This window comes from Lepidothrix coronata, unplaced genomic scaffold (genome assembly GCF_001604755.1).
Source record: "Lepidothrix coronata isolate B3197 unplaced genomic scaffold, Lepidothrix_coronata-1.0 Scaffold84, whole genome shotgun sequence".
NCBI classification, from domain to species: domain Eukaryota; kingdom Metazoa; phylum Chordata; class Aves; order Passeriformes; family Pipridae; genus Lepidothrix; species Lepidothrix coronata.
The window spans coordinates 2,861,833-2,884,682 of record NW_016690264.1 but is presented as its reverse complement, the minus strand read 5'-3'; the positions used below and the strand labels follow the sequence as shown (position 1 = coordinate 2,884,682).

The 22,850-nt window shown below is 60.9% G+C and overlaps 1 protein-coding gene across 9 annotated transcripts; it reads right to left on the bottom strand.

The window, feature by feature from the left end:
- Nucleotides 1-1,382: 1,382 nt before the first annotated feature.
- On the bottom strand, nt 1,383-22,747 carry USP19 (ubiquitin specific peptidase 19). Of its 9 annotated transcripts, XM_017820638.1 has the most exons (29): nt 22,634-22,716; nt 19,625-19,745; nt 18,879-18,978; nt 18,479-18,723; nt 16,726-16,782; nt 15,486-15,614; nt 14,803-14,936; nt 14,074-14,481; nt 13,483-13,750; nt 13,192-13,348; nt 13,020-13,091; nt 12,367-12,482; nt 11,841-12,055; nt 11,352-11,553; nt 11,145-11,278; nt 10,797-10,955; nt 10,607-10,717; nt 10,331-10,441; nt 10,087-10,188; nt 9,556-9,696; nt 9,256-9,374; nt 8,893-9,030; nt 8,439-8,803; nt 7,657-7,767; nt 6,891-7,107; nt 6,414-6,566; nt 6,145-6,308; nt 5,886-6,064; nt 2,896-4,025 (listed from the first exon to the last, which is right to left on the bottom strand). In XM_017820638.1, the coding sequence occupies exons 4-29, from the start codon at nt 18,585-18,587 to the stop codon at nt 3,792-3,794; spliced, it is 4,305 nt and encodes a 1,434-aa protein (XP_017676127.1). In that variant the 5' UTR covers nt 18,588-18,723; nt 18,879-18,978; nt 19,625-19,745; nt 22,634-22,716; the 3' UTR covers nt 2,896-3,791. The 9 variants fall into 9 exon arrangements, with proteins under 9 accessions (XP_017676134.1, XP_017676135.1, XP_017676127.1 ...); XM_017820645.1 differs by lacking the exons at nt 2,896-4,025; nt 19,625-19,745 and adding an exon at nt 1,383-1,615 and having other exon boundaries at nt 22,634-22,731; XM_017820646.1 differs by lacking the exons at nt 2,896-4,025; nt 19,625-19,745 and adding an exon at nt 1,383-1,615 and having other exon boundaries at nt 11,841-12,049; nt 22,634-22,731.
- Between the last annotated feature and the right edge of the window lie 103 nt (nt 22,748-22,850).

Here is a 22,850-nt window from a genome sequence, read left to right as displayed (position 1 = left end):
CCCCCCCACGCGCGGGGGGGGGGGGGGGGGGGGGGGGGGACCCCCCCCCCGCCGCCCCGCGCGCCGGGGGGGGGGGGGGGGGGGGGGGAAGCGCTTCCCCCCCCCGCGCGCCCCTCTCCGCGCGTATGGGCGTGACGTCAGATGTCAGGCCGGCGCGTGACGTCACAATGCAGAGCGGTGACTCACCCCGCGGCGGCGGGAGGGGGCGCGCCGCGGTCGCGCGTGGCCGTGGGCCCCCTCTCTCCCCCTCCCCAAGCTCATTCCTCCCCGGCGCTCCCCGCTTACCGGAGCCCGTGGGGGCCGCGGCGGCCGCGGCAGTGGCGGCGGCAGCGGCAGCAGCGTCGCGTCGCGGGGCGTCGGGCGGCTGCGGGGCGGCCGTGTCGGTGGGGACGGGGGGCATGTCGCGGGGGGCCGGGGAGCGGGGGCGGGTCGGGGGCGGCTCCGTGGCCGAGGGGGGCTCAGAAGCAATCCACGAAGCACTTGAAGGTGAGTCGGAAGAACCTCATTGAGGGCGGCGGGGCGCGGCGGGGCGGGCCGGGCCGGGCGGGCGGCTCAGAGCCGGGCTGCGGGGCCGGCGCCGCGCGGCCGCTCCGGGGCTCTCTGCGCCGCGGCACCGGGCGGCGGCGGAGGCAGAGACCGGCCGCACCGCCCCCCGAGCCCCATTGGCCGCGCCAACCGCCCGCGGCTTGACGGGACTTGCAGTCCCGACGCTCTGGCACCGGCACGGGGGCGAGGCGGGGGGCGCCGGGGGATAGAGCACAGCCGAGTGGACACCGGGCACTAGGGACAGCGACGGACAGAGTGGCAACGGGGGACAGGGGGACTAGGGAGAGCGGGGAACACCAGGGAGCGGGGCGCTAGGGACAGCAAGCAATAAGGCACACCAGGGGACACCAGGGAGGGGGGCACGAGGGACAGCAGGCGACAAGACACTGTTCGGGGACGAACAGGGGACAGAGCACTTCAGTGCATACCAGGACTTGCAAGTCCCACCACACCAGCACCAGGGCACAGCAGGGGACACCAGGCACTAAGGCGGCAAGATCGCACCGGGGACACGAGACAACAGGGTGCAGTCAGTGGCAGAGCGTAAGGAGAGGCAGCAGGCACCAGAGGACACTGTGTCCCTCCACTGCTGTAGAGTGCAGCCGGCAGTGGAGGGCACCAAGAAACACTGGTCCCTGTGGGACATTAGGGGACTGTGACCACCAAGTCACACCAAGGGATACAGAGCACAAGGGCACCTGGAGCAGCAGGCTGCTGGGAGTACCAGCAGCACACTGGGGCCATGGTGCCCTGGGCGGGGGAAGGGGGCCTTGCCAGAGACCAGAGGTCCCAGGGGACAGCAGGCAGCAGAGGCGAGTGGAATTCAGTGAGTTTAATGAGCGCAGGACAAACCCTGACCTCCCCCCGTCCCCCCACCCCCTAGTGCCTGGCCCGGCCCGCACCCCCGGGGCAGGCACCCCATGACACCCTAGTCGACTTCTTCCATGCTGCTGTAGGACGGGGCCGGGCGCTCGGCGGGGCTGGCGAAGCGCTCGGGGAGGCCTTCCGCAGCCAGCGGCGGGGCTCCTTCGGGGGCCAGGCCGGATCCGAACGGCACTGGGGGCAGTCCCTGCAAGCAGAAGGTGAGCATGAGAGGGAGACGACCAAGCGCATGAGAGGGAGACTTGCACCCTGCCCACCCATCTCCCTCCCTGCTCTGGGGGGGCTGGAGGGGTGCCTGAGGGGACACAGCCCCTTGGGGTAGAGACCCCATGCAGCATGTGCAGCCCCAGGGTTTGGAGAGCAGCAGCTCCCTCACAGCAGGGCAGGGGGGAGCAGCATGCCCAAGGCCCCTGGAGGCAACCCCAACCTGCCCACCTGAGGAGAGCCAGGCCACAGCACACTCCTGCCCTGGGGCTGCTGTAGCCAGTGCCGGTTGGAGGAGAGCCCCACAGCTCAGCACAGGCAGCAGCGAGGGGACACAGGCAGGCTGCCAGCACCTGCTGGGGGCCCGAGGAACAGCGCAGGACCAGAAGGGATTTCCAGGGCTGAGAGCACCTTTTCGGGCCTTACCAGGGGCCACCCACCGCCGGTGAGGGCAGGCAGGTGCAGGCAGCAGCTTGTGGGCCCCAACCCTGCGGCGCCAGCGCCAGCTGGAGCAGAGGTCAGCCCACCGGCGCCGGGCACTGACTCAGCCCCACGAGGCCAGCACCGTGGGCGAGCGAGGGAAGCCGCCGAGACCCAGGGCTGCAGACAATGAGGCGACTGTTCCAGGACAGGCACCTCATGACCACGGCACAGCCCTGCCGGGGCTCCCTGGCTGGGACCGGCTTGGGCGGGGAATAAACCACGGCACATGTGGAGGAGGGGTGTGGGACAGAGGTGGGGGGAATTCGGCTCAAGCCCCAACCTAATATGCAGGTGAACCCCTTCCCTGCCAAGCATCCTTCCCAAGCCAGCCAAGGGCACTGCCAGCAGGACAGTAGCAGAGACGGAAAAGAAAGTCACAGGGCTCTGAAGTCACCTTCCACACCCAAATATGCCAGAGCTGTCTGAGCCACGCTGAGCCAAGGGCAACACGTCTCAATGTCAGACACCGCTGAAGCTGCAGCCTGTGCTCCAGTCCCAGGGGAGTGCCTGCTGCCGGCCCCGCTGGGCACCCCACGCCCTGCACGTGTCCCACAGGGCTACCGCCCCACAGCTGGGACCAGAGCCCAGCTTGTGCCTCATGGCACTGGCAGACAGAGCTTTCCCTTGAGCCCGCTGCCACACAGGGTGCACCAGGCACCCAGCAGAGCACAAGGAACAGTCCTGGTGCCAGCTGGGCCACAGAGTGGCCTCAGGTGACCCCAGTGCAGGGTCCCTGCCTCTGTGTGAAAGTTCCAACACACAGGACAGGGATGCTGCATCTCTTTGGAAAACCTGGCTTTTATTAACGCACTGAGATCCTACCTGTGCTCCCCGACCCCACGCCTCTCCCGTAGCATGGGCAGCCAGTCCCCTCACAAATGAGGGGCTGCACCACACTCCCCCGGCAGAGACCAACGTCCCCAAATGCTGACAGCCCACAGCCCCAAGGACTAGTGGGAGCCAACAGCCCAGAGGCAGGTGCTCACCATGGGCACCCCAGTCCGGATTGCCAGGCTCTCTCCCCAGCAGCCGTCCAGGGCTGAGCAGAGAAGCACACAAGCCCTCAGTGACAAGCCCATTCAGCCCCAGCACAGGAGTGCGGTGCACACAACTCCTGGTGCACAGGCAGCTGGCATCAGAAGGCTCAGCGGGAGGCTGGCAGGACTGGGCTGGCCAAGGAGCCACGGGTCGCGCCAGCCCAGAGGGAACTCTAGACTCCTGCAGCAGCACAGTTGAGAGGGGTGGCTAGCCAGGACCCATGTCAGGGCATCCTGCCCTTGCTGCAGCCTCTCGGCAGGTCTCCAGTTCCTTCTTGGGAGCCAAGCAGAGATAGTCGATGTGCCCATGGGGGTCCCAGGTCCCAGCTGCGCTGCAGCAGCAATGTCCCTTCCTGTGCAGCAGGTAGCCATGAGGTCTGCCCCACTCCCAGTAAGGGAGGGCAGAGGAGCTCCTGGTTCTGGGCTGCGCCTTGGCAAGGCAGCGGGCTGGCCACACAGCCCTGCCAGCTGGCACAGGAGATGCCAGAGCAGACAGGCAGGAGCCGACGGCCCCATGCTTCCCTTGGCGAGTCCTTCCCGGAGGTTTCTGTCCTGCTGCCCGATGTCTTGGTCGCGTAGCATCCTAGGACGGCGCGTGCCCTGGCGGCCCTGCTCCTGCAGCTGGCCACGCGCCTATGCCTATCTCCAGCGGGGCTGGTAAATGAGTGGGTAGAAGACATTCAGGAAGAGAGCCACAATTGCGGCCGTGGTGGCCAGGACAAAGTATCTGACGCAGCCTTCATCAGGGTGCTGGGGGGTGCCCGGACTTCGCTTCTGGCCACGGGGCCTCCAGGAGTTTCTTGAAGGCCTTTGGGGTGCCTCAAGCTGCAGCTCTTGTTCTTCAGCCTCCAGTTCCTGCCAGATCAGAGAAGCCTGCGATGTGGAAACCTGCGTCAGCACTTGGAGAACACAACGGGCAACACCCCTCTCCATCCCCCGGGGCAGGCGGCTGCCTGCAAGCCCAGCCCCGTGCCCAGCCAGCCCGCCTCCCCATGCAGCACCGTCGCGGTCACGCCCGCCCCCGCGGCTCTTCAGGGTCTCCGGTGTGTGGTGCTCTGGTGGGTGGCTCTGCAGGAGGGAGCATGGGCAGCTGCCGGGCAGGGTCTTCATGGGACTGCAGGGAACGAAGCAGGCAGCTGGATCCCGGTGGAGCAGATGCACTGGTATTGGTGGGTCCAGGTGGCAAGGGAGCAGGCAGCAGCCAATCGCAGCCCAGCTTCTGTGATCCCAACAGGATCTTTCGGATGACAGCCAATCCAGAGCCAGCTGGGGCAGCAGGAGCAGGAGGTGCAGTCACAGCACAGCCAGTCACAGCTCTGCTTTGGTGAGTGGGAATGCTCCGACAACCAACTGCAGCCCAGCTTCCAGGAGGATTATCCACAGGCAGCCAGTCACAGCTTGGCCCTTCATGTCGGTGATCGTGATCATGCAGAGCAACCAGTCGGGGTGCAGGTCTTTGGAGGGCACCCCGTGCCTGGGAGGGTCCAGGTGGTCCAAGGTGCTCTGGGACCTGCTGAGCCCCAGTGGGATCCAATGCATCCCATCGCTGCAGGGGATCCAGCGCAGCCAGGGGCCCACTACCACGAGGGGACCCGATGAGCCCCAGTGCCATGGGGCATACGGTAAGCCTCGCTGCCAGCTGGGCCCCTGAAGGCTCCCACTGCCGGTGTGTGAGGAGCAGCACAGCTCTCCTGTTGCTCAGGCCGCCCCCAGCGAGTGGAGCTGCTCCAGGACACGTGCAGTCCCCCAGGACAAGAACAGCCCAGGCAGGTGAACACCAACATGCCAGACAGCCCCCCTGGCCTCAGGGACGGGCAGCTCCTGTCCCCAGATGGCAGAGCCAAGATGCCTAACCACTACCGGGTCAAGGGCTGCACGAGCCAGACAGACAGGGGGGCCAGGCCAGAAGGGCCCCTCAGGGCACACACGTGCAGTCATGCCAGAGATGAGCTGAGCATTGTCCTTAGATCCTGTGGGGCCACAGGAGTGCCGAGCACAGAGGGAAACTCTGCAGCACAATGATGCAGGGGGACTGCCCAGGTGGGCACTCTACTGTGCCCCAGCCTGGGCCTTTCTTTGACATTCACACAAAGATCAGCCCAACCATTCCCTGCCACTGCACGCTGAGAGCACCCTGCCGTCTGGCCCAGCCCGGCTCCCTTCCTCCTCCCCTCCCTCCCAGGCCACCCAACAACAGTTTCTCCAGCAGGTTTCTCTCCAGCACCCTGTGAAGGCTGCCAGGCCTCTGGCTCAGCACTGGCATTTGCCTTTTTTGCACCTAGCTTGGCCCCGAGCTGGGCCCCAGCAGAAAGTGTCCCCCACTCTGCCTCGAAAGTGGCTGCAGAGGGCAGGTTCTCACTGCTCCCTGACACAGCCAGCACCTACTGCACTGCTCACAACCCTCCTTCAGTGCAGACCCTGGCGAGGCTGGGCCCTTTCTGCCTCTTCCAATGCCCTCCCCCCAGCGCTCCCACTCTGATGACGGGAACCAGCTCTCTCGTGATCTCTCAGGACAGGGACTGTACCAAGCTCACAGTGACAATAAGGCAAGACAGGCTCCAATGCCTGGCTGGTGCAAGCTCTTTGGTACCAAACGGGTGCAGGCACTGCACCGCAGCTGTGCCAAGGTTCCGTGGGTGTGGACAGAGACGGGCCAGGCCCTGCACGTGGGCACCTGGGCACGTTTCAAGGCTCTGTAGCTCAAACAGTGTCAAAAGGGACACGAGTGCTCACCTGGCTGGCAGCAGCTTCGGCAGAGGGGGTGCGCTCAGTGCGATGGTCTGAGGGGTGCCCTGGCAGGGGTCTCTCCACGGGAGAGTTCCTCCGGCGGTAGAAGAGAACATATGCGTATCTGGTCACCACCTGGCTCTCATCCACGGTGGTGACTGTGCTGTCGTCAAAGAGCCGCCAGCCTGAGAGGAGAGAAGGGTTAATCCAACAGACAGGTCATACCCGCAGCAGCAGGGGAGTGGAAAGGGTGGCGGATCCTCACCTACGTCGCTGCGCTGGCTGTTCTTGTCGTTGGGCAGGCGGGCGTACGCCGTGTAGTGCCCCCCAATCATGCCTCCGTAGTGGTTGATCACAGCGTACAGGTCATACATAGGCAGTTGCTGCTCACCCTTCCGGCCAATGCAGAACTTGCTCAGGTCCAGGCTCCTGAGGAGAGACACAGGGACAGTCAGAGGTAATCAGCGTTAGGCAGGGAGAGGCCATGCTGCAGGTCAGCACAGGCAGTGGCCACGTCATCCCCCAGGCCCTCACCGGACAGGGAAGTCCACCATGTCATTGATCTTGTCCCTCCAAATAAAGCTGCGGAAGGAGAAGCGCTTGAGCTGGATGATGAGGACGTTGGGCAGCCGCCACAGCATCAGCTGCTTGGAGGCCTCGCGGTGCTGCTTGCACTTGGGGCAGTACCTGAAGGAAGAGTGTGCTCGTTACCGGTATGGGGAGAGCCTCAGGCCTCGCAGCACAGCCCAGCCCCAGGGTCCCCACATGTGGGGCTGGCAGAGGGGATGCAGGAGGGCTCAGCCTTCTCCATCAAGGGCAGGCCAGCACAGTCCTGCAGAGCACTGGCACTGCTCCCTGCTGGCTTATGGCTGCCCTCCCCAGCGCACAGGGAAGGCCAGCCCAGCGCTCCTGGCTGCCAGAAGAAACAGTATGCAGGCCCGAGCAGCTCCTAGGAAACCCCCGTTGCTGCCTGGGCCTGTGGGCTGGAACCCACCCTGCTGCCTTCCTCACCACGCTTCCTCTGGGGCCAGGACTTCGGGCTTGGTGAAGAGATTGAGGCACTGCTCCAGGGTGAAGTGACCAGCCCGGGCTGCTTCACTGGCTGAGCCTGGGTCCTCCACACACTCCAACTCCTTGGATTCCACCAACACAAACTCCTTCAGGCGCTCATTGTTCTTCCACACCAGGGCGAGGGAGCAGTTGTCTGTCAGCTCCAGGGGTGTGTCACCTGTGAAGGGGCACAGACCTCACACACTTGGCCCTACCAGGCTGGACCAGGCACCCTTGCTGGGGCTCGGAGCAGTCTTGTCCATCCCAGCTCAATACAGAGATCACACAGTGCTCCCAGAAAGGTAGGTGTCTCCCAGCCAGGTTCACCATGCCAGGGCAGCAGAACCCCTTGGCCAGCAGGGCACAAAGCTGGCACAGCCCATCTCATCAACAGCACCCACACAATCAGCACTGGGTGTGGGCATCCCACTCAGACAAGAGGTGACCCAGAGATCACAGACCCCCTGCGGACACAGGTGGTTGGAAGGAATTGACCTATTTGCTGAGGAAAGCAGGAATGTCATGCTCAAGAAGAGATTCCAGACAGAGGCTGTGTGCAGCAGAGCCCTTCCCTCCCCTGTGTCAGATGCAGTTTTCACTGTCCAATCTGGGCCGCCATCACATCTGGGTTCACCTTGTGCCAGGGAGGCTGTGGCACCCTGGCCAGGCAGATCCACCAGCCTGCCAGAGGCTATAAGGGATGAAGGTGGTGGTTTCCAGGGCTCACCTTTATCTTCAAGCTTGTATTCTCGGTTGGCAGCATCGATCTTATTGATGTAGAACTGTGTGGCGCGGGCACTCAGCGAGTCTGAAGTGTGCTGGTACCCAGGGATGGCAGCTGTGAACAGGCAGGGACAGATCTGTGGTGGCACTGCCTGTCTGCCCTGCGTAGGGGCCAAGAATTTGCAGTGCCCCCACCCCCACCTCACATGCTACGGCCTTGAAGGGACACAACCACGTGCCCCGTGTCCTTGACTATTTTTAGCAGGCGCCTGCCCCTGGCAAGCTGTGCTCCTCTGCCTGCCTTGCCCCTTCACTGCACATTGCTGCCATCCTGAGATGAGTGTCTGGAAACGTGACAGCCAGGCAGCCGAGCGCGAGAGGCTGGTCCCATGCAGCTGAGTCAGAGCGAGGGAAGTGCTTCGCTCACAGCCCCCGGGGGCTCACAGCCCGCACCAGCTCTGCCCTGCTCCCACGGGACTCGAGATTTCTGCCAGCCCCTGCCTTCCCACCCCTCCCACAGCAACACAGTGCTCCAGCCTCTCTCCTCATCAGGTCTCTGCTCTACTCCCTGCACCTTGCCAGGGCAAGGCAGAGCGTGGGCAGGAAGGCATTTCAGGTGAGGCAACACTGCCAAAAGACAGCTCCCATGGCCTCATTTGTGTCCCCAGGAGTCTCCAGAGCAAGCTCTCAAGAGGAGAACACATGCTGTGGTGGGAGGTCACCCCAAGGAGGGAGAATTGCCTGGGCTCCTGCCACAGACACAGTTAGCACTGCAGCACCTCTTACCTTCTGGCTTGATGGCTCTCTCATAGGATGGCTCCTTCTCACAACAGCTGTCACCCTGTGACTCCATGTGCTCAGAGAAGCCCGAATCCAAGCTCAGCAGGGAACTCCTGGCTGTCAGAACCTTGCTCCGGACAGTGCCAGTGTCCCCCATCTCCGGGTGTAGCTCAGGCACAGCTGGTGAGAGTGGGGGCTCCTGCAGGAGGCTGGAAGCCCTGTCCCCCTCCCCCAGCTCAGAGGCAGAGGTGGCTGCTGCACAGCTGCTCTTGGCCAAGGGCTCCAGCTTGTCCGAGTGCAGAGGCTGCAGCCCCTGCTCCGGTGACATCCGTCCTAGCTGGAACGGAGGCTGGAACACGCTGACTGAGTACCTGGGCAAGGAGGTGGGAGTTAGAGCTGGTCAGGCACAGGGCTGAGCTCAGCTCCAGGGCAGAAGCACCTTCCTACCCTCGACTCTCACCTTGCATAGCCCTCCAGCAGCTGGGCCAGGCGGGCGTAGGTGAGGCGGGACTCCGGCACGCTGATGAGGAAGGGGAAACCGATGTTCTCGGGGCGGCACGAAGCCTTGTGGTCTGGCCAGTGTGTTTTCTGACATGCCCTGTAACATGTATGGCCCCTGCTGAACCCAGCAGCCATGACCAACCTGGGCAGGAGCAGCATAGGGCCAAAAGGGGTGTGCTAGGGATAAGGGGAGCACCGCAAGCCCACCTGGTTCCCTCCCAAAGGCCAGACCCATCCCACCTTCTCTCATTAGGCCACGCTCTCCCATTCAGCCTTTCAGAGCAGGAGACCCTCCCCCCTGCCAGGCACCAAGCCAACTCACACATTGCAGTAACCGACTCGATAGCACCTCGTGCAGCGCCTGAGTTTCTCATCCTCTGGCAGCTGCTTCTTCTGGCAGGCTGCACACTTGGCGACGGGACCGCTGGGCACCTGTGGACGCTGCAGGAGAAAGAGCCCATTGGACAGGGAAGGGCATCAGGGCAAGACAAGGCAGCCTCAGTGGGCATCCATTCTTGCTGCAGCTAGTCACCCTTGTGTACAGCTCTGCCCTTCTGGCTCAGTCCCACTTGCGGCTCAGCCTCCCTGCATGCCTTCCAGAAGTCCCAATATCCCCTCTCACCTGCTGGACCTGAAGCTCCACCACCCGCTCCTTGGCCAGTTCTGGGGACAGCACCTCGAAGCAGAGCAGCAGGTCTGTCGGCAAGACCATGTCTAGCGAGTTGGACGGCAGGAACATGCGGTGGAAGTGATTCTTGATCACCTGCCAGGAAAGCAGTAGAGCATGGCTGTGTGAGGGCTGCCCCACACATCCCCTCCTCAAGACAGCCACGGACCTCAGCCCCACAGTGAGCTGCGGGAACAGCAGCAGCTCAGGGATGCTGTCCTCAGCTCACCATCTCACCAGGGAAAGAGGGACATCCCAGGCCCTACTGCAGCTGACCAGCCCTCTGGAGCAGGGATCTGCCTGGCAGCACCCTGCCCATGACACTGCCACCCATGGACAAAATCCATCCCACAGACATGTTGGATATGGGCAAGTGACTGTCAGTGGCCATACTCCCTGCAGGGCTGTGGGAGCCAGGACACCCACAAAAGCAGCCCATGGCTCACTCCTATGTTTAAGCACTCTCCCCAGCTTAAGCACTCTCACCTCTGCCAGGCGCAGGTTCTCTGGTTTCACACGCACACTGTGGGCCACTGACTCGAGCACCTCCATGGCACTGGAGTTCTCCTTGCTGATACTCACGAGGAACTGCCACCGACAAAGTGCCACATCAGTCACACCACACCAAGGTATGTGGGCCCTTACTTAACACAAGGCTTAGCCTGTTGGCACAAGACCAGCTGGCCAGGGCACCTCCAGGAGCCTTCTCAGGGTAGGTGGTGTCCTTTACCTTGATGGGCTTCTTGTGTGGCTCTTTTGCAAAGTAGTAGACAGTCAGCACCTTTTGCTTCTGTGGGAGAGGCACGGGGAGGTACAGGAAGGGGTCAAAGGTGATAGACACCTGCAGATGCAAAAGCACTCAGTTGTGGGAAGTCCTCGTGGCTGAGATCAGCAGGGCAGCACATCCAGTGGATCTGAGATCTAGCCTTGCCCTGTGTGCTCTGAGGGTCAGGAGCCTGCTGCTGGCACAGCATGGACAGAGACAGAACATCCGGAGCTGCCCTACCTTGGAACATACTGGGCACACCAGCTTGGATTTGTACTGGCCCTGGAAGAGGTCTACTATAAACGAGTCGTTCCTCATCTTGTGTCGCTGCCAAGCCTCCTCAGCTACTACCTGTGGGGGGAAAGGGCTCAGCACCTTGATAAACCACCCAGGCTGCTCTCCCAGTGACTTTGGGGAGGGACAACCTCACCTCATCGGGCCTCCCATCCGAGTCAACAGTCTCTGTGTAGGGCTTGTTCTGGATGCGGTTGAGGTCCTCGTGCAGGCCATCAAGCAGGAAGGCCATGAACTCCTGAGCATCGTGCTGGGCATAGCCAGTGAACTGGCTGGCCTTGCTGGCCACAATTGCCTGCAGGGAGCACAGCAGTCAGGGCTGGCTAGCAGCCCCCCGGCAGTGCTGCCTGCCCCATGTACAAACCCTGGCTGCACCCACCCACACCCACCCAACTCTCTGTGGCACTAGCAGGGCAGGCAGGTGCCCACACAGGAGTTCTGGGGACTCACAGCAGCTGCGGAGTGCCAGTGCCAGGAGTCCTACCTTCAGTTTGGAGGGCTGGAAGGCATGGTGTGTGCCCTTCCACAGCGCCCGAAGCAGCATGGCAAAGCCGATGGCCAGGCGTCCCCCCGTCCCCAGAGGGTTGTTGTAGTTGATTTCCGACTCAAAGGACCGATCTGTAAGAGATGCAGGAGTGAGGGCGCAGCATTTGAGTGGCCAGGCCCTGCCGGGCTCCCGACGTGGGCTCACCATGGAAGTAGTCACGCAGCTCCCGGGTGTTGGACAGGGACTGAATGACACTGTTCATGAAGCAGGTGTTGCCCAGGTTCACCAGCCCTGTGAAGCCAGGCAGGCAGACCTTCTTCTTCTCATCCTCATCCTCATCATCCTCCACACTCTCGGCACTCACCGGGCTGTGTGTCATCGGTGGCACCATGCACGTTGGTTTAGGCTGCCAAGCAGAGGCAGGTGTCAGGGTGATGTGCTCAGGGGGGTCTCTCCGGGAACACCACAGGAACCCAAAAGCCCAAGAAACCCCTCAGAGAGGGCTGGAGCCATCACAATATCTCCCACCAGGACTGGGATAGACAGGCCAACCGCTGCCCCTAATCCTGCCATCTATGACTGAGGAGTGCCACCTCCTCCTCCAGGAATACTTTGCCAGTCTCCAGAGCGACACTGTGGAGGCGGGATCCCTCTTTTCTCCACCCGGGTCAGATCCAGTGTGGCCCCACTCACCGATGGGATGTGTGGCTCTTGCTTCACTGCCACGTGCTCTGAGGCTGTACGGGCTGCCACACCATCCAGACCCCCATCTTCCACACGTGGCTTCTCTTTGTCACTGGTTCGGGCCTCCTCCTTGCTGGACAGGGGGTGTTGGTTACTGCCCGGAGGGTTCTTATCCAGAGGGGTAGGGCCTGTAGGCATGGCAACCTTTGCACCACCCACTGCACCTTAAAAAGGGGGAAGGGTGGGCCTGTGGTTAGCAGCACCGCGCACTGCCCACGGCGGAGCTGAGCTGCTCAGTCCATGCTCACACACAGGCTCTCTCCTACCCCTCTATCCCATGAGCAAGGAGAACAGCAGTGCCCTTCCCCTACCACTGGGCTTGCCCTGCCCCACACCCCTCCTACCTGCACCCGCTCAGCCCCTCTCTTTCCCCACAGCCCCATGCTAGAGGATCCAGCACCAACCGGCAGCTGCCAGTGGTGAGGAGAGCCTGTGCCCCACTGGGGTGGCAGGCAGGACAAGGCAGGGTGCAGACCTCGTGTGGCTGGAGCCTCCAGCCCCCCCCAGCGCTGGCTCTGGCGTTTCTTCAGGCAGACATCGATGCGAGACACTGTGAAGTTGTATGTGCACTGATCCGGCTCAATAAGATTCCTGCAAGACACACAGCAAGTCAGGGATGCCCCAGATCCCACAGCAGCCTCAGACATGCCAAAGCCTTTGCAAGGCAAAGCCATGGCCTCCAGGCAGTAGGGACACTGCTAGCATTGATCCCGAGGCAGCCATGGCAAAGCAGGGTGGAAACCCTTGAGCCTGGCCTCACTGAGCACACAGAGGGCCCCTTTCCTGACAGACCCATTCTGCTTGGCTCCACATGCCCCCTCCTGCTGCACATACAGCCCAGAGCACACACTGGCTGGTATGGCTCTGTCCCCAAGAGCTCTAGAACACGTTGGGAGCGAACTGCAGGCAAGGAGACACTAGGATTTCCTTCCCTTCCTTGCCTTTGAGCCAGCATACAGCTAAGGCAATCCAGACTTGGGGTACTAGTGCAACACGGTGTAAGGGAAACGCCCAGGTGCAGAAACGAGCATTCCCTGCACAGAGTCACCATCTGGGACTGGCTCCTGTTCCAGCTCTGCACTCTCAGCTCCCTTGCCCTGGTGTGGATTAGAAGGACAGGAACCATACCTGAGCTTCACCTGCCACCGGAACACTGTATGGGGCCCACAGCCAGGATGGAGGCGAAGGAAGTTTGTGTCACTGCAGAGAAAATGGAAGTGAGCAGAGGTGAACAAATAAGTAGCCAGCTGCAACCAGGAGATCTGCAGCAGCCTGGCATTATCCTGAGGCAAACTTGTACCTCGTCTGGAACACCAGTGTGAAGTCTTGTTCCCGGAAAAACACTTTGGATGTCTCCTTGTGGATCTCCTTCACATAGACGTGCACCACCACCAGATCATTGCCCTTCTCATATGAGTCATTCTTGACAAAGGACAGGCTCACAAAAGGCTCTGGCTCTAATCAAGGAAAGTCAGGGAGAGAGATGTTACCTTCCTTGCATGCTGAGACAGTGCTGCAAGCTGACCCAGGAGAGGTCCTGAGCAGATGTACCTTCCTGACCAGGCTCACCCCATGGGCTCTGGCCACTCACCATCAGCTGCTGCTTCCAGAGCCACATCATCCTTGGACCAATCCCTCTTCTCACCATCTCTGCCCAGGGGAGGGGAGGCCACTGGGATAGCCTTAGAGCTCTCTCCCAGCACAGGTGTGCAGTCCCGGCCCCGCAAGGTCTCAGCAGGGCTGCCTGGCTGCAGGACTCTCTTCTCCACACAAGTAGCAACATGGTGGGGGAACACCTCTGTGGTAGCCGCAAGAGGTGGCATCTCCACTGGAACAGTCTCCTTGGCCAAAACCACAGCCTTTCAATACAGAAGGACACAGTGAAACATGACACCATCACCCCTGAGCTGCCCTGGTCCACTCACCTTGGCTCGCGCTAGCCAGGCAGGCACAGCTCCACACTGCCCACTCGCCCCCCACATCCCACACCCAGCTCAGTCCCATTAGCACCACAGCTCAGTGACTGCAGGGCCCTCACTTTGCCCTCTCCTCCACCACAGCCAGTTCCTCACATCAGCCCCCAGAACCCCGGAACCCATCTCAATGGTAGGGACAGGCCCTGCATCCCCTGCACAGGGGCAGAGGCAGCAGGGGTGCCCCATTCTGTCAGGTCCTCAGGTACCTTTTCCAGTGGCAGTGCAATGTCCGCCAGGGCTGTGGGCGCATCGACCTGGCTGGCTCTGCCGTTGCGGCGGCTCCCGGCCCTCCCGCTGTGCCCTTTGTTGGGCTCTGTGCTCCCGGTGACTCTGGCATTCGGCTCCTCCTCAGTTGGAGCTACTTTGAGGTATACTGCCCGCTTGGCGCTGGGGCCACTCTGTGTCCCTGGGCTGGCTGGGCTTTTTCCTCCCAGGGCCTCGCTTCTTCCCGGAGCACGCTTGGGGTTGGAGGGCTCCCGCCGGGATCTTGGTGGCTCTGTGCCTTCAGCTCTTGGCTCTTCAGAGATCAGCTCTGCAGAAGCAGCCTTCTCTTTCCCATTCTCCCAGCACGTGGCCCCTTTGGTCAGCTCTTTGGATCCATCTTTCCTTCTTTTCTGTAAAAAGCCGTGCAGCACAGTGGGAAGGTATTTAAGTAGCAGCACCTTTCAGGCTCTCTGCCAGCCCCTCACCCTCACTCTCCCTTCCCAGAGTGCACCAGGACTCTGTTCCAGAACCTGGACACTATGTGGCAAGCAGAAACAGGAGCACAAAGACACAGTCCTCCCTGGGACAAAGGAAGCTGGCTCATGCAATCTGTGGATGCAAGATGTGCCCCACATTCCCCCTGGGTGGCTCAAGAGCAGGGAGCTCAGCGCTCACCCGAGCTCCCCAGCGCTCCATAAGCTCCCTGAAAAGGCACATCCTCCCCTCCTCACCAGAAGCGAAGACCAGGTATGGAGTGGGATCTTCTTCTGAAGCACAAGCTGTAGAAAATTGCCCTTCTTGCACTGGAGCTTGCTGCAGGAGCCCTCAATCTCCTCGTAGAACTGACAGCTCCACTGGCGCCCGTCTGTAAACAGAGGGGAATGGGTACCTCAGGCAGTGCTCCAGGCAGCTGTCACCTAACCCACAGCCCCCTTTCACCTGCCCCCAGGAAGAAGGAAGCACTCATTCAGAGCCAAGAAGGCTGCAGGCAAGCTGCCACCATACCCCAGGAGCCTTCTAGGGCTCCAGCCAGCTTCCCTGAATTTGCTTTGTACATCTGGCTGGCCTCCTTCCCAGAGGGAAGGCCCTGTGCCTCCTTGCCCTCAGGGGCACAGTCACTTTTCCAAAGGATACCTCGGGGCTGACTCATTCATCCCAGCAAGCAGGGGACAAAGACACACCGGCGCAGCAGTGGGCACTTGTTCCCTTGGCACCGAGGGCAGCTCCTGCCCTCCTCAGCTCTAGAATGCTCTCCTATGGGCCCTGTCTGCTGGCTGAGGCTGTGCCAGCTGACAGCAGGGCATTGCCTCTGGTGGAAAGGTTTGATGCCTGCCTGGATCAACCCCGTGCTTGGCCCAGAGCTGTGCCAAGTCCCAATGGAGAAATGTCTGCAGCAGTCGCTCCATTCCCATACCTGGTAGTTTGAGCACACAGCCTGTGTCGGAGAAATCAGCATCTACATCCTCCACCCTCAGAGCTCCACTGCCCAAGTTCAGCTTGACAATGATCTCGTCAGCATTCTGTTTCCAGTCCAGTAGCAGCTCTAGGAAGAGGGAGGAAAGTGTCACCCACTTGCTGGGGCATGAGCCTGAAGTGCCCACTCCTTGGCTGGGGAATGTGGGCCTAAACACACGCTCGGTTAAGGAGGTCAGCACAGGGAACACAGATCATGCCGATTAAATGGGACCTGCCCTCGTCAGACAGGCCACAAACAAGAGCACGTGTTGCGGCAGGGCAGGTGAATCCCAGTGGGAACTGGAGAGATCAAAAAGGCAGCCCTGCTCCCGGCATTGCCACATGCAGCAGTGGCAGCTGGGAAGAAGGGGTGGCTCCTGCCAACGACAAAGCAATTACTGCTTTCTCAAGGAACGAGGAAGCCACAGAATTACTCTGGGGGATTCAAAGTGGACTCTGACCACAATCAGAAATTGCCACTTCCCCTTTGCATATGCAAACCAAGCAGCCCAGCTGCAACCATCAAAGCACTGTACTCCTGCCAGGTGAGCATGGCTAACACAACTGAAACACGGGCAGGCCGGCCAGCCGGGCAAGTACACTGCACCTGGGGAGACAACAGTGCAGCAGTGACACCCTGCTGCAGGCAGAACTTCCACTGTGTGCCTGTCAGGCTCCTGGTCTGGCCTTGTGATGCCCTGACGTCATCAAGACAAAAAGGTGATTTCAATCACCTTGATTTCATGCAGTTTTGTTCTACCCTCTGTGGCATGAGAATGGTCTACTCTGGCCTCAAAGCAGGCTGGACTGAGACAGAAACCAGCTAACCTTGCCCACAGGGTGACATGGCTCGGGATCTTCCCAGCCCAGCACAATGTCCTGCTCAGAAACAAGCTGGACAGGTGTTGGCAGCAAGGCATCCCAGGGTTGTGCTCAGTGGCACCATGACACCTGAGTTAGAAGCAGCCTGCCTCATGCCTAGGGCCTCTTCCTTGCAGGCAGCCCTTCCCAACCACGTGCACCTTTCTCCACCCCTGGGAAGGCCATACCCTGTTAAGATAAACGCTGAGGCAAAGGAGTGCTCAGGTTAGCTCTGCTCAATGCCGGAGTATTGGACCAGGACAAGGTGAGCGTTTCAGATCCCTTGGCAAGGGCACTCCATGGCCATGCACTGACAGCTGGAGCACACCTCGACTTACCCTCCTCTGAGTCCTTCTCCTGGGCAGTCTCAGCCTGCTCGAGCTCAGGGCGAGACACTGGTGGGCGAGAAGCAGAGCGCAGGCAGGTCTGTCATTCTGTCACCTCAGAGCATGAGCCAGCATGCTGGCACCCAAAATTGTACACATCACCTTCTTCTCCCTTGAATCTGTGTGCAGGCCTTTTGTTCTGCATGTGCTGCTCATTTCCCTCCACTGCTTCCTCACACTTCTCCTTCCCCAGAAGCCTGCCTGCAGCACCAGGACAGCTGCTCTGGGCCACATCACCAGTTTAAGCAGCATCACAGTGAGAACAACACAATACTGCATCACACAGATAGTGCTGCTTTGAGGCACATCTCAACGCAGAGCCCAGCTCAGTGCACCAGGCCCCAGCCTCCAGCTGTACAGACGGGTCCTGTCTTGATCTGACAGAAAGAACCTGGTGTTTGGTTGTGCTCAAACCAACTCTGCTGTAACCAGAGAACCACGTGGCCCAGCTGCACTTTAACATTTCCATTCCTGCACAAGCTGCCAACATCCACAGCCAAAACCTTCTTCCAGATCAGACTGGGGAACCAAAACAACCTGACATCTAATCCCTGCTCCCCACAGGATAACCTCTAATACCTAGAAGTGTCTCAGGACCTGCTCTACCCCCACAGGATAGTGAGCTCTGCCAGGCAAGAGACTCAAAGCGATAGCACCTTGTCCCAGAGCAGAGAAACAGCGGCAACAGGAGCTGTGGTCTCCACCCCAGAGTGCTCAGAGAGCTGTCACTGCCTCCCATGACTGGCTACAAACCAGTAGGAAACCTCTGCTGACCACCACAGCCACTGGTGCAAAGGTGCCAGTGGGGCTGGCAGTGTGAGAAGCATAGTGGCAGCAGTGCCTGGGAGATCTACAGCTTGCCCCAGCTCCTCACCACCCCAGCACAGAGGGGAGAGAGGCAGCAAGGCCGCCCCTAAGGAACCCTGCCATGTTCCAGGTACAGCACACCTCCCACGTCAGAGACGGCGCTGTGCTGCGCTCTGCACCATGGGATTTCCATTAGGGACTGCACCTGGCTGCTCCAGCACAGACCTCAGCAGGTGCTCGTTTACCTTGGCCTACAAAACACCCTGTGATTTTGAGGTTACAACAGTCATAACGGAGCAGGCACAGAAATCAAGTAGCTTTCCAGGGCCACAGGCACACAGCCACTCCCTGCACCTGAAGCATCATTTTTTTCATTGGTTACATGGCAGTTACAGAAGGAATTACTCTACAGCAACTATTTCACCTCAGCCACACCCTGCCCTGACTCAGAAGCTAAAGCACTAGCCCCACCCGCAGGCCCCGCACACCCAGTCCCCGCCTCACAACATCTGGCCTCGGCAAACCTATGGGAAAGAAGCAGCACTGCCTCCAGCTGCAAGAGCACCCATAGGCTTCAGTCCCATTCCCTCTGGATCAAGGCAGAGCCTAGATCAAAAGCAGAGCCTAGAAACAACTACTAAGGCCAACTCCAGACTTTAGCTAACAAGGCCCAACCTTCCTCACATTACTGAGGCTAAGTAGTGCCCAAAGGAAGGAGGCTACAGGTCCAGGGAGGACACTGTGTTGAAGAGGATCTCATATCACACGGGTTGCCATAAGCTGCAGGAAGTGATTAGTCAAATCTGCTTATCCTGCAGCAGATGGCTGCGAGGCTCCCAGGCTGCAGGGCCGAGACATCACGGGCCTGCTCACCACAGCGCTGCCGAGGGGCTCTCACCTTCCTTGCTTTCCTGGTTGGCTCGATCCTTCTGCTTCTTCTTGTTGGTGGCATCATCCAAGCCCCGAGACACTCTCCTCTGGCCAGGGGCATTGGTGCTGCTGGACATTTTCAGCCGTTTGGAGGACACAAACGGCCCGCCGGGGTCGGTAATGGAGTCTGGGTCAGGGGTGCGACGTTTTCTTCCTGGCCCAGCTATCTTGGCGACTCTCTGTGGTCAAACTCTCTGGCAAGGAAGTAGTGGCCTAAAGAGAGGAGAGAGCAAGCGTGGCAGCAGGAGCAGGTGGAGAAGGCCCAACAGCATCAGGATCTGCTCTTTGCCCCAGGGCCAGTGCCCTCACATGACTTTCACTGTAGTGTTTATGGGAAGCCCCACGCAGGGCTCAGTGAGGAAACCTACCTCATCACAGCTGCTACAATGCTTACAGCCAAAAGCATGGGCCTGTCAGAGCTCCCAACACACAACCAGGGGTCTTCTGTATGTGGCACGCATTAAAAACCTGGAAAGCAATTGTCATGCTCATGGCCCCCACTATAGCAACTCTGGCCCAGAGGAGCTGCTGGCGCTAACAACACCCAGTGGAACAGTTGAGGGCAAGGACACAAGGAGGCCTGGATTTGCAAAATTGAGCCTCTGGGGTTAACTAGGGCAGCCTGCAACACAGCTTGGAGCGACAGCTATTTCAGTCAAACAGTGCCCCTGTGTAACAGGGCCAGAACAGGAGCCAGTAACGCCCTAAGAAGGAAGAAAGGGGAGCAGCAGAAGCAGGCCCTGGGACAGTCTCCCGTGACAGATGACAGTGAAGCTCCCTGGCAAAAGCAGGGCTCCTCCCCCCTTCGCCCACCAGCTGGGAGCTTAACCAGCATGACTGCACCTTGCATATTTATCTCCCAGTCAGTTTACAGACAGCGTCAGCGGGGCCTGGCCTGGAAACAGGACACCTCTACTCCTCGTGCCCCAGGGATAGGTCAGGCTGGGCAGGGCACGCAGGGCGCTCACCCCTGCCCCGTCAGACATGCCCTCCCTGCAAAGCCAGCTCCCCTGAGGTGTTTGGGAGCTGCTGGCCCAAGGGCTGGTCTGTTTGGCTCAGCAGTTTCACCCTCAGGTGTTCACAGCCTGGACACAGGAAAGCTGGAACAACCCACCGAAAACAGTCCCACTCGAGGTTCCTCCGTGGAGGTGGTGAAAGGAGAGAGCTGGGAAGGTTTCCTCCCTCTCTGCCCCGGCTGCACGCCCTGCCAGCGCTCATCAGCCTGAGGTGGTTTGCTGTGGGGAGACAGACCCAGTGGTGCGGATCGTGCCCACCCCCGGGTGCCGTCAGCCTGCCGCAGCCCCCGGTCCGCTGATTCACACACCTCCCACAGCCCGGCTCCCGTCTGAGGACATGGAGCTGAGCCTCATGGCATCTCGGTCTAGCCCTGATCTGAGCCTACCTCCTTCAGTGGAAGGCAAGCTGTGCCCTCGGGAACACCCTGTTCTTCCTTTACCCGTGTACCCAGCACAGACCCCACACTCCACACGGGCACAGGCGGAGGCAGGAGGCACATCCGAGGGAGGTGCTTGGTCAGAGGGAGGAAACTGCCAGCTCTGTGCTGCGACCCCATGTTGCCAGGGCATTTTTGTTCTAGAAACGTTTGAGGCAACAAGTAGCCACAAATGTGGAGTTGTAGCCACAAGCTATGAGGGATCCCAGAGAGAAAAGCAGTCTTGTCCTGCCCTCAGTTCCACAACAGGCACTGCACCCAAACTGCTTCACTTCGGGCCAACCTGTCCCTACAACCAGAAGTGAAAAGCTGAGTGCAGCCCAAGCACCGGGCACAAACTTCTGCCACCCAAAATCACCTGGAGACTGGAATGCTGAGAAGGGCCCAGTATCAGTCCCAAAGAGCTTGAAAGAGTGTGGGGGGGGCAGCAGCATCACCCTCAAGCTGCTGCACACACGCTGTGTCTCCCCGGGATGCAGAAGTACTTATGACTGCAGAAGGAATGGGAAAGGGCCCCCATAGCAGGAAATGTGGCTGTGATTCGCCAGCCTGAGCCTCTGATGGCAGCTGCATGCTGCCACTCAGCTCCAGTCCCCAGCAACACCCAAACAGGTTGGCTACAGATGTTTCCTGGTGCTAAAGAAGGTAACCCGGGCTTGGCAAACATGTGAAAGCATTTTTTTGCTGTATTTCTTTTACATCTCAGGTGAAAACCCCAGGAGGAGTGGGAGACAAACAGCACTGACTGCTCTGTGCAGGGCCAAGCAAGGCTCCATTGCCTCCTTCCTGCACACCCAAAAGGGTGGCACAGGGTAACTGCTGGGCAGAGTGACCCCTGAGGAGGGTCCTGGACGCTGAGAAAGGACAGGCCTCTACCCAGGAAGGGGTGAGCAGGAGAGATAGGGTTGCGTGCTTGCTTGTCATTCCCCCAGGAGAAGCCTGCTGCTCTCATGCCTCACTGAGTGCTCTGCTCCCTCGGGTCCTTTGCCGACAGTTATTCCTCATGGCAGGCAGGAACCAAGGGGGCTGGAGCTCTGCCCAATTCCAGCTGCCAGACTGATGGCAGTCTGGGGCCACTGCAGGCACCTTGGGGTTTTGGCAGAGGTTATTCAGGGATTCAGGAACAGGTGAACGGGAGACTTTCTGCCTCTCTGCCACCAGGAAACACATATTCAGGAAGGATGTTCGGCCCTCGGTGCGCAGCACGGAGGTTTTGGCACCACTCCTGTTGGCACACCAGGAGTCACTGCAGGGGAGGGATGGCAGAAGGCCGCCCTGGCCGGATGCCAAGTGAACCTCTGGGAAGCACCTGATGAGCTGGGCACTCCTACAAACCCTTACTCAACCCTCCGGGCCAGGGGAGCCCGGCCATGCTGCTGCTGGAGGAGGAGGTGCCTCCCTGTCCTCTGCTCTCCCTGCCTTTGCACCAGGGCAAGCGCCGATGTGACTGCAGGATCCAGAGACCAGCCAGAGCAAAACTGCTCTCTCCCAAGTCTTGCCCCAGATCAGCTTCCCAACCCAGCTTGTGCTGGGACTGCACAAACATTTTCACTGGCCAGAGGAGAGGGAGCAAGAGGCCAGGGAGAAGGGCCACCCCTCCTCACGGCAGCACCAGACTGCGTTGATGTAAACACTTGGGGCAGGACAGCAGAAGGTGTACGATGAGATGCAATTTGCACCTCATGTCTGGGGCACATTTAGCACCTGGCAGGAAGAGGCTCCCTGATTCTTGCTTGCAGCACTCCTCCTGAGTGCCCAAAGGCCTTTACAGGGCTAGCTGCACAGGTTGGCTATCCACCCAGCCTCATCCTTCCATTTACTTTTGGCTCCTCTACGTTCCGAAACAGAAATACACCCCTCATGTGCATTTTTGCCATCTTCTGTTCCTTGTTCCCGAGGGATAGAAATCCCAAGGCTCAAACTTATCTTTTACTTCAGTTCCTTGGCATGCCTGACACACGGGTGGAGCCAGAACGAGCACAGAGCCCCTTGGGGCAGCTCCTCCATCCAGCACTGCCACACAAAATGTTTCCAACCCGTGTGGAAATCACCATGTCCCCAACACACCGTGACAGCAGCAAGTTCCGTGCTGCGTGGGGAGCCCGGCAGGCCCAGCTCCCCCAGTCTGGGGGATACAGAATACAAATACAGAACCACAGAATGGTTTGGGTTGGAAGAGGACCTTGAAGATCATCCGGTTTCAACCCCCGCCTTGGGCACGGGCAGTGATGAGAGCGGGCAGACAGCAGCCGGCAGGCGCGCGGCCTGCCCTGCGCCGCTGCCCGGCCCCAGGCACGGGGAGAGAGCACAGGACGGTGACCGGCCCGCGTGCACGGACGGCCCCGGCGCTGCCCCGGGCGGGCAGAGCACGAGGTCACGGCGGCGGCTCCTGCCCGGGGCTGCCGCGCTCGGCCTGTCCCGCCGCGCCCCGCTCCCGGCGCGCGCCGCCGCAGCTCCTGCTGCCCCCATGCCCTCCTCCCTCTGCTCGCCCCAGGCCGCCGCCGCCCCTCGCTGCACTGGCCCCCTCGGGCCGCATCCCGGCCTCACACCGCCCCCGGGCCCTGCCCGCCGCCGCCGCGGCCCCCACCCCGCGCCGCCCCGGGCGCCGCTGGCAGCGCGCGGGCCCCTCCGCCGCCCCGGCCCGGTCGGCCCGGCCCGCCCCGCACTCACGGCCCCGCCCGCCGCTCCGGTCTGTTTGTGCCGCGCCGAAGTTCCGAGCGGGCCGACAACGGAGACAGGCCCGAGCCCGTGACGCACTTCCGGGAGCCGCCGGGCGCGCCCACGTGACACGGGAGCGCGGCGGCAGGGGGGGTGCGGTCACGTGACGCGCAGTGGGGGCGGCCGCCGGCGCGTTCCCATGGCAACAGGGGGGGCCCGATCCCGGCCG

Excerpts from the sequence above, each read along its gene's own strand:
- USP19 (XM_017820639.1), bottom strand. The coding sequence starts at position 18,587 with ATGTCCAGCAGCACCAATGCCCCTGGCCAGAGGAGAGTGTCTCGGGGC. Across the intron at positions 10,442-10,606 it reads TGTGCCCAGTATGTTCCAAG|GTGTCTATCACCTTTGACCC; the intron begins GTAGGGCAGCTC and ends TTGCATCTGCAG. Across the intron at positions 9,375-9,555 it reads TGGAGCTTCAGGTCCAGCAG|CGTCCACAGGTGCCCAGCGG; the intron begins GTGAGAGGGGAT and ends TTTCTCCTGCAG.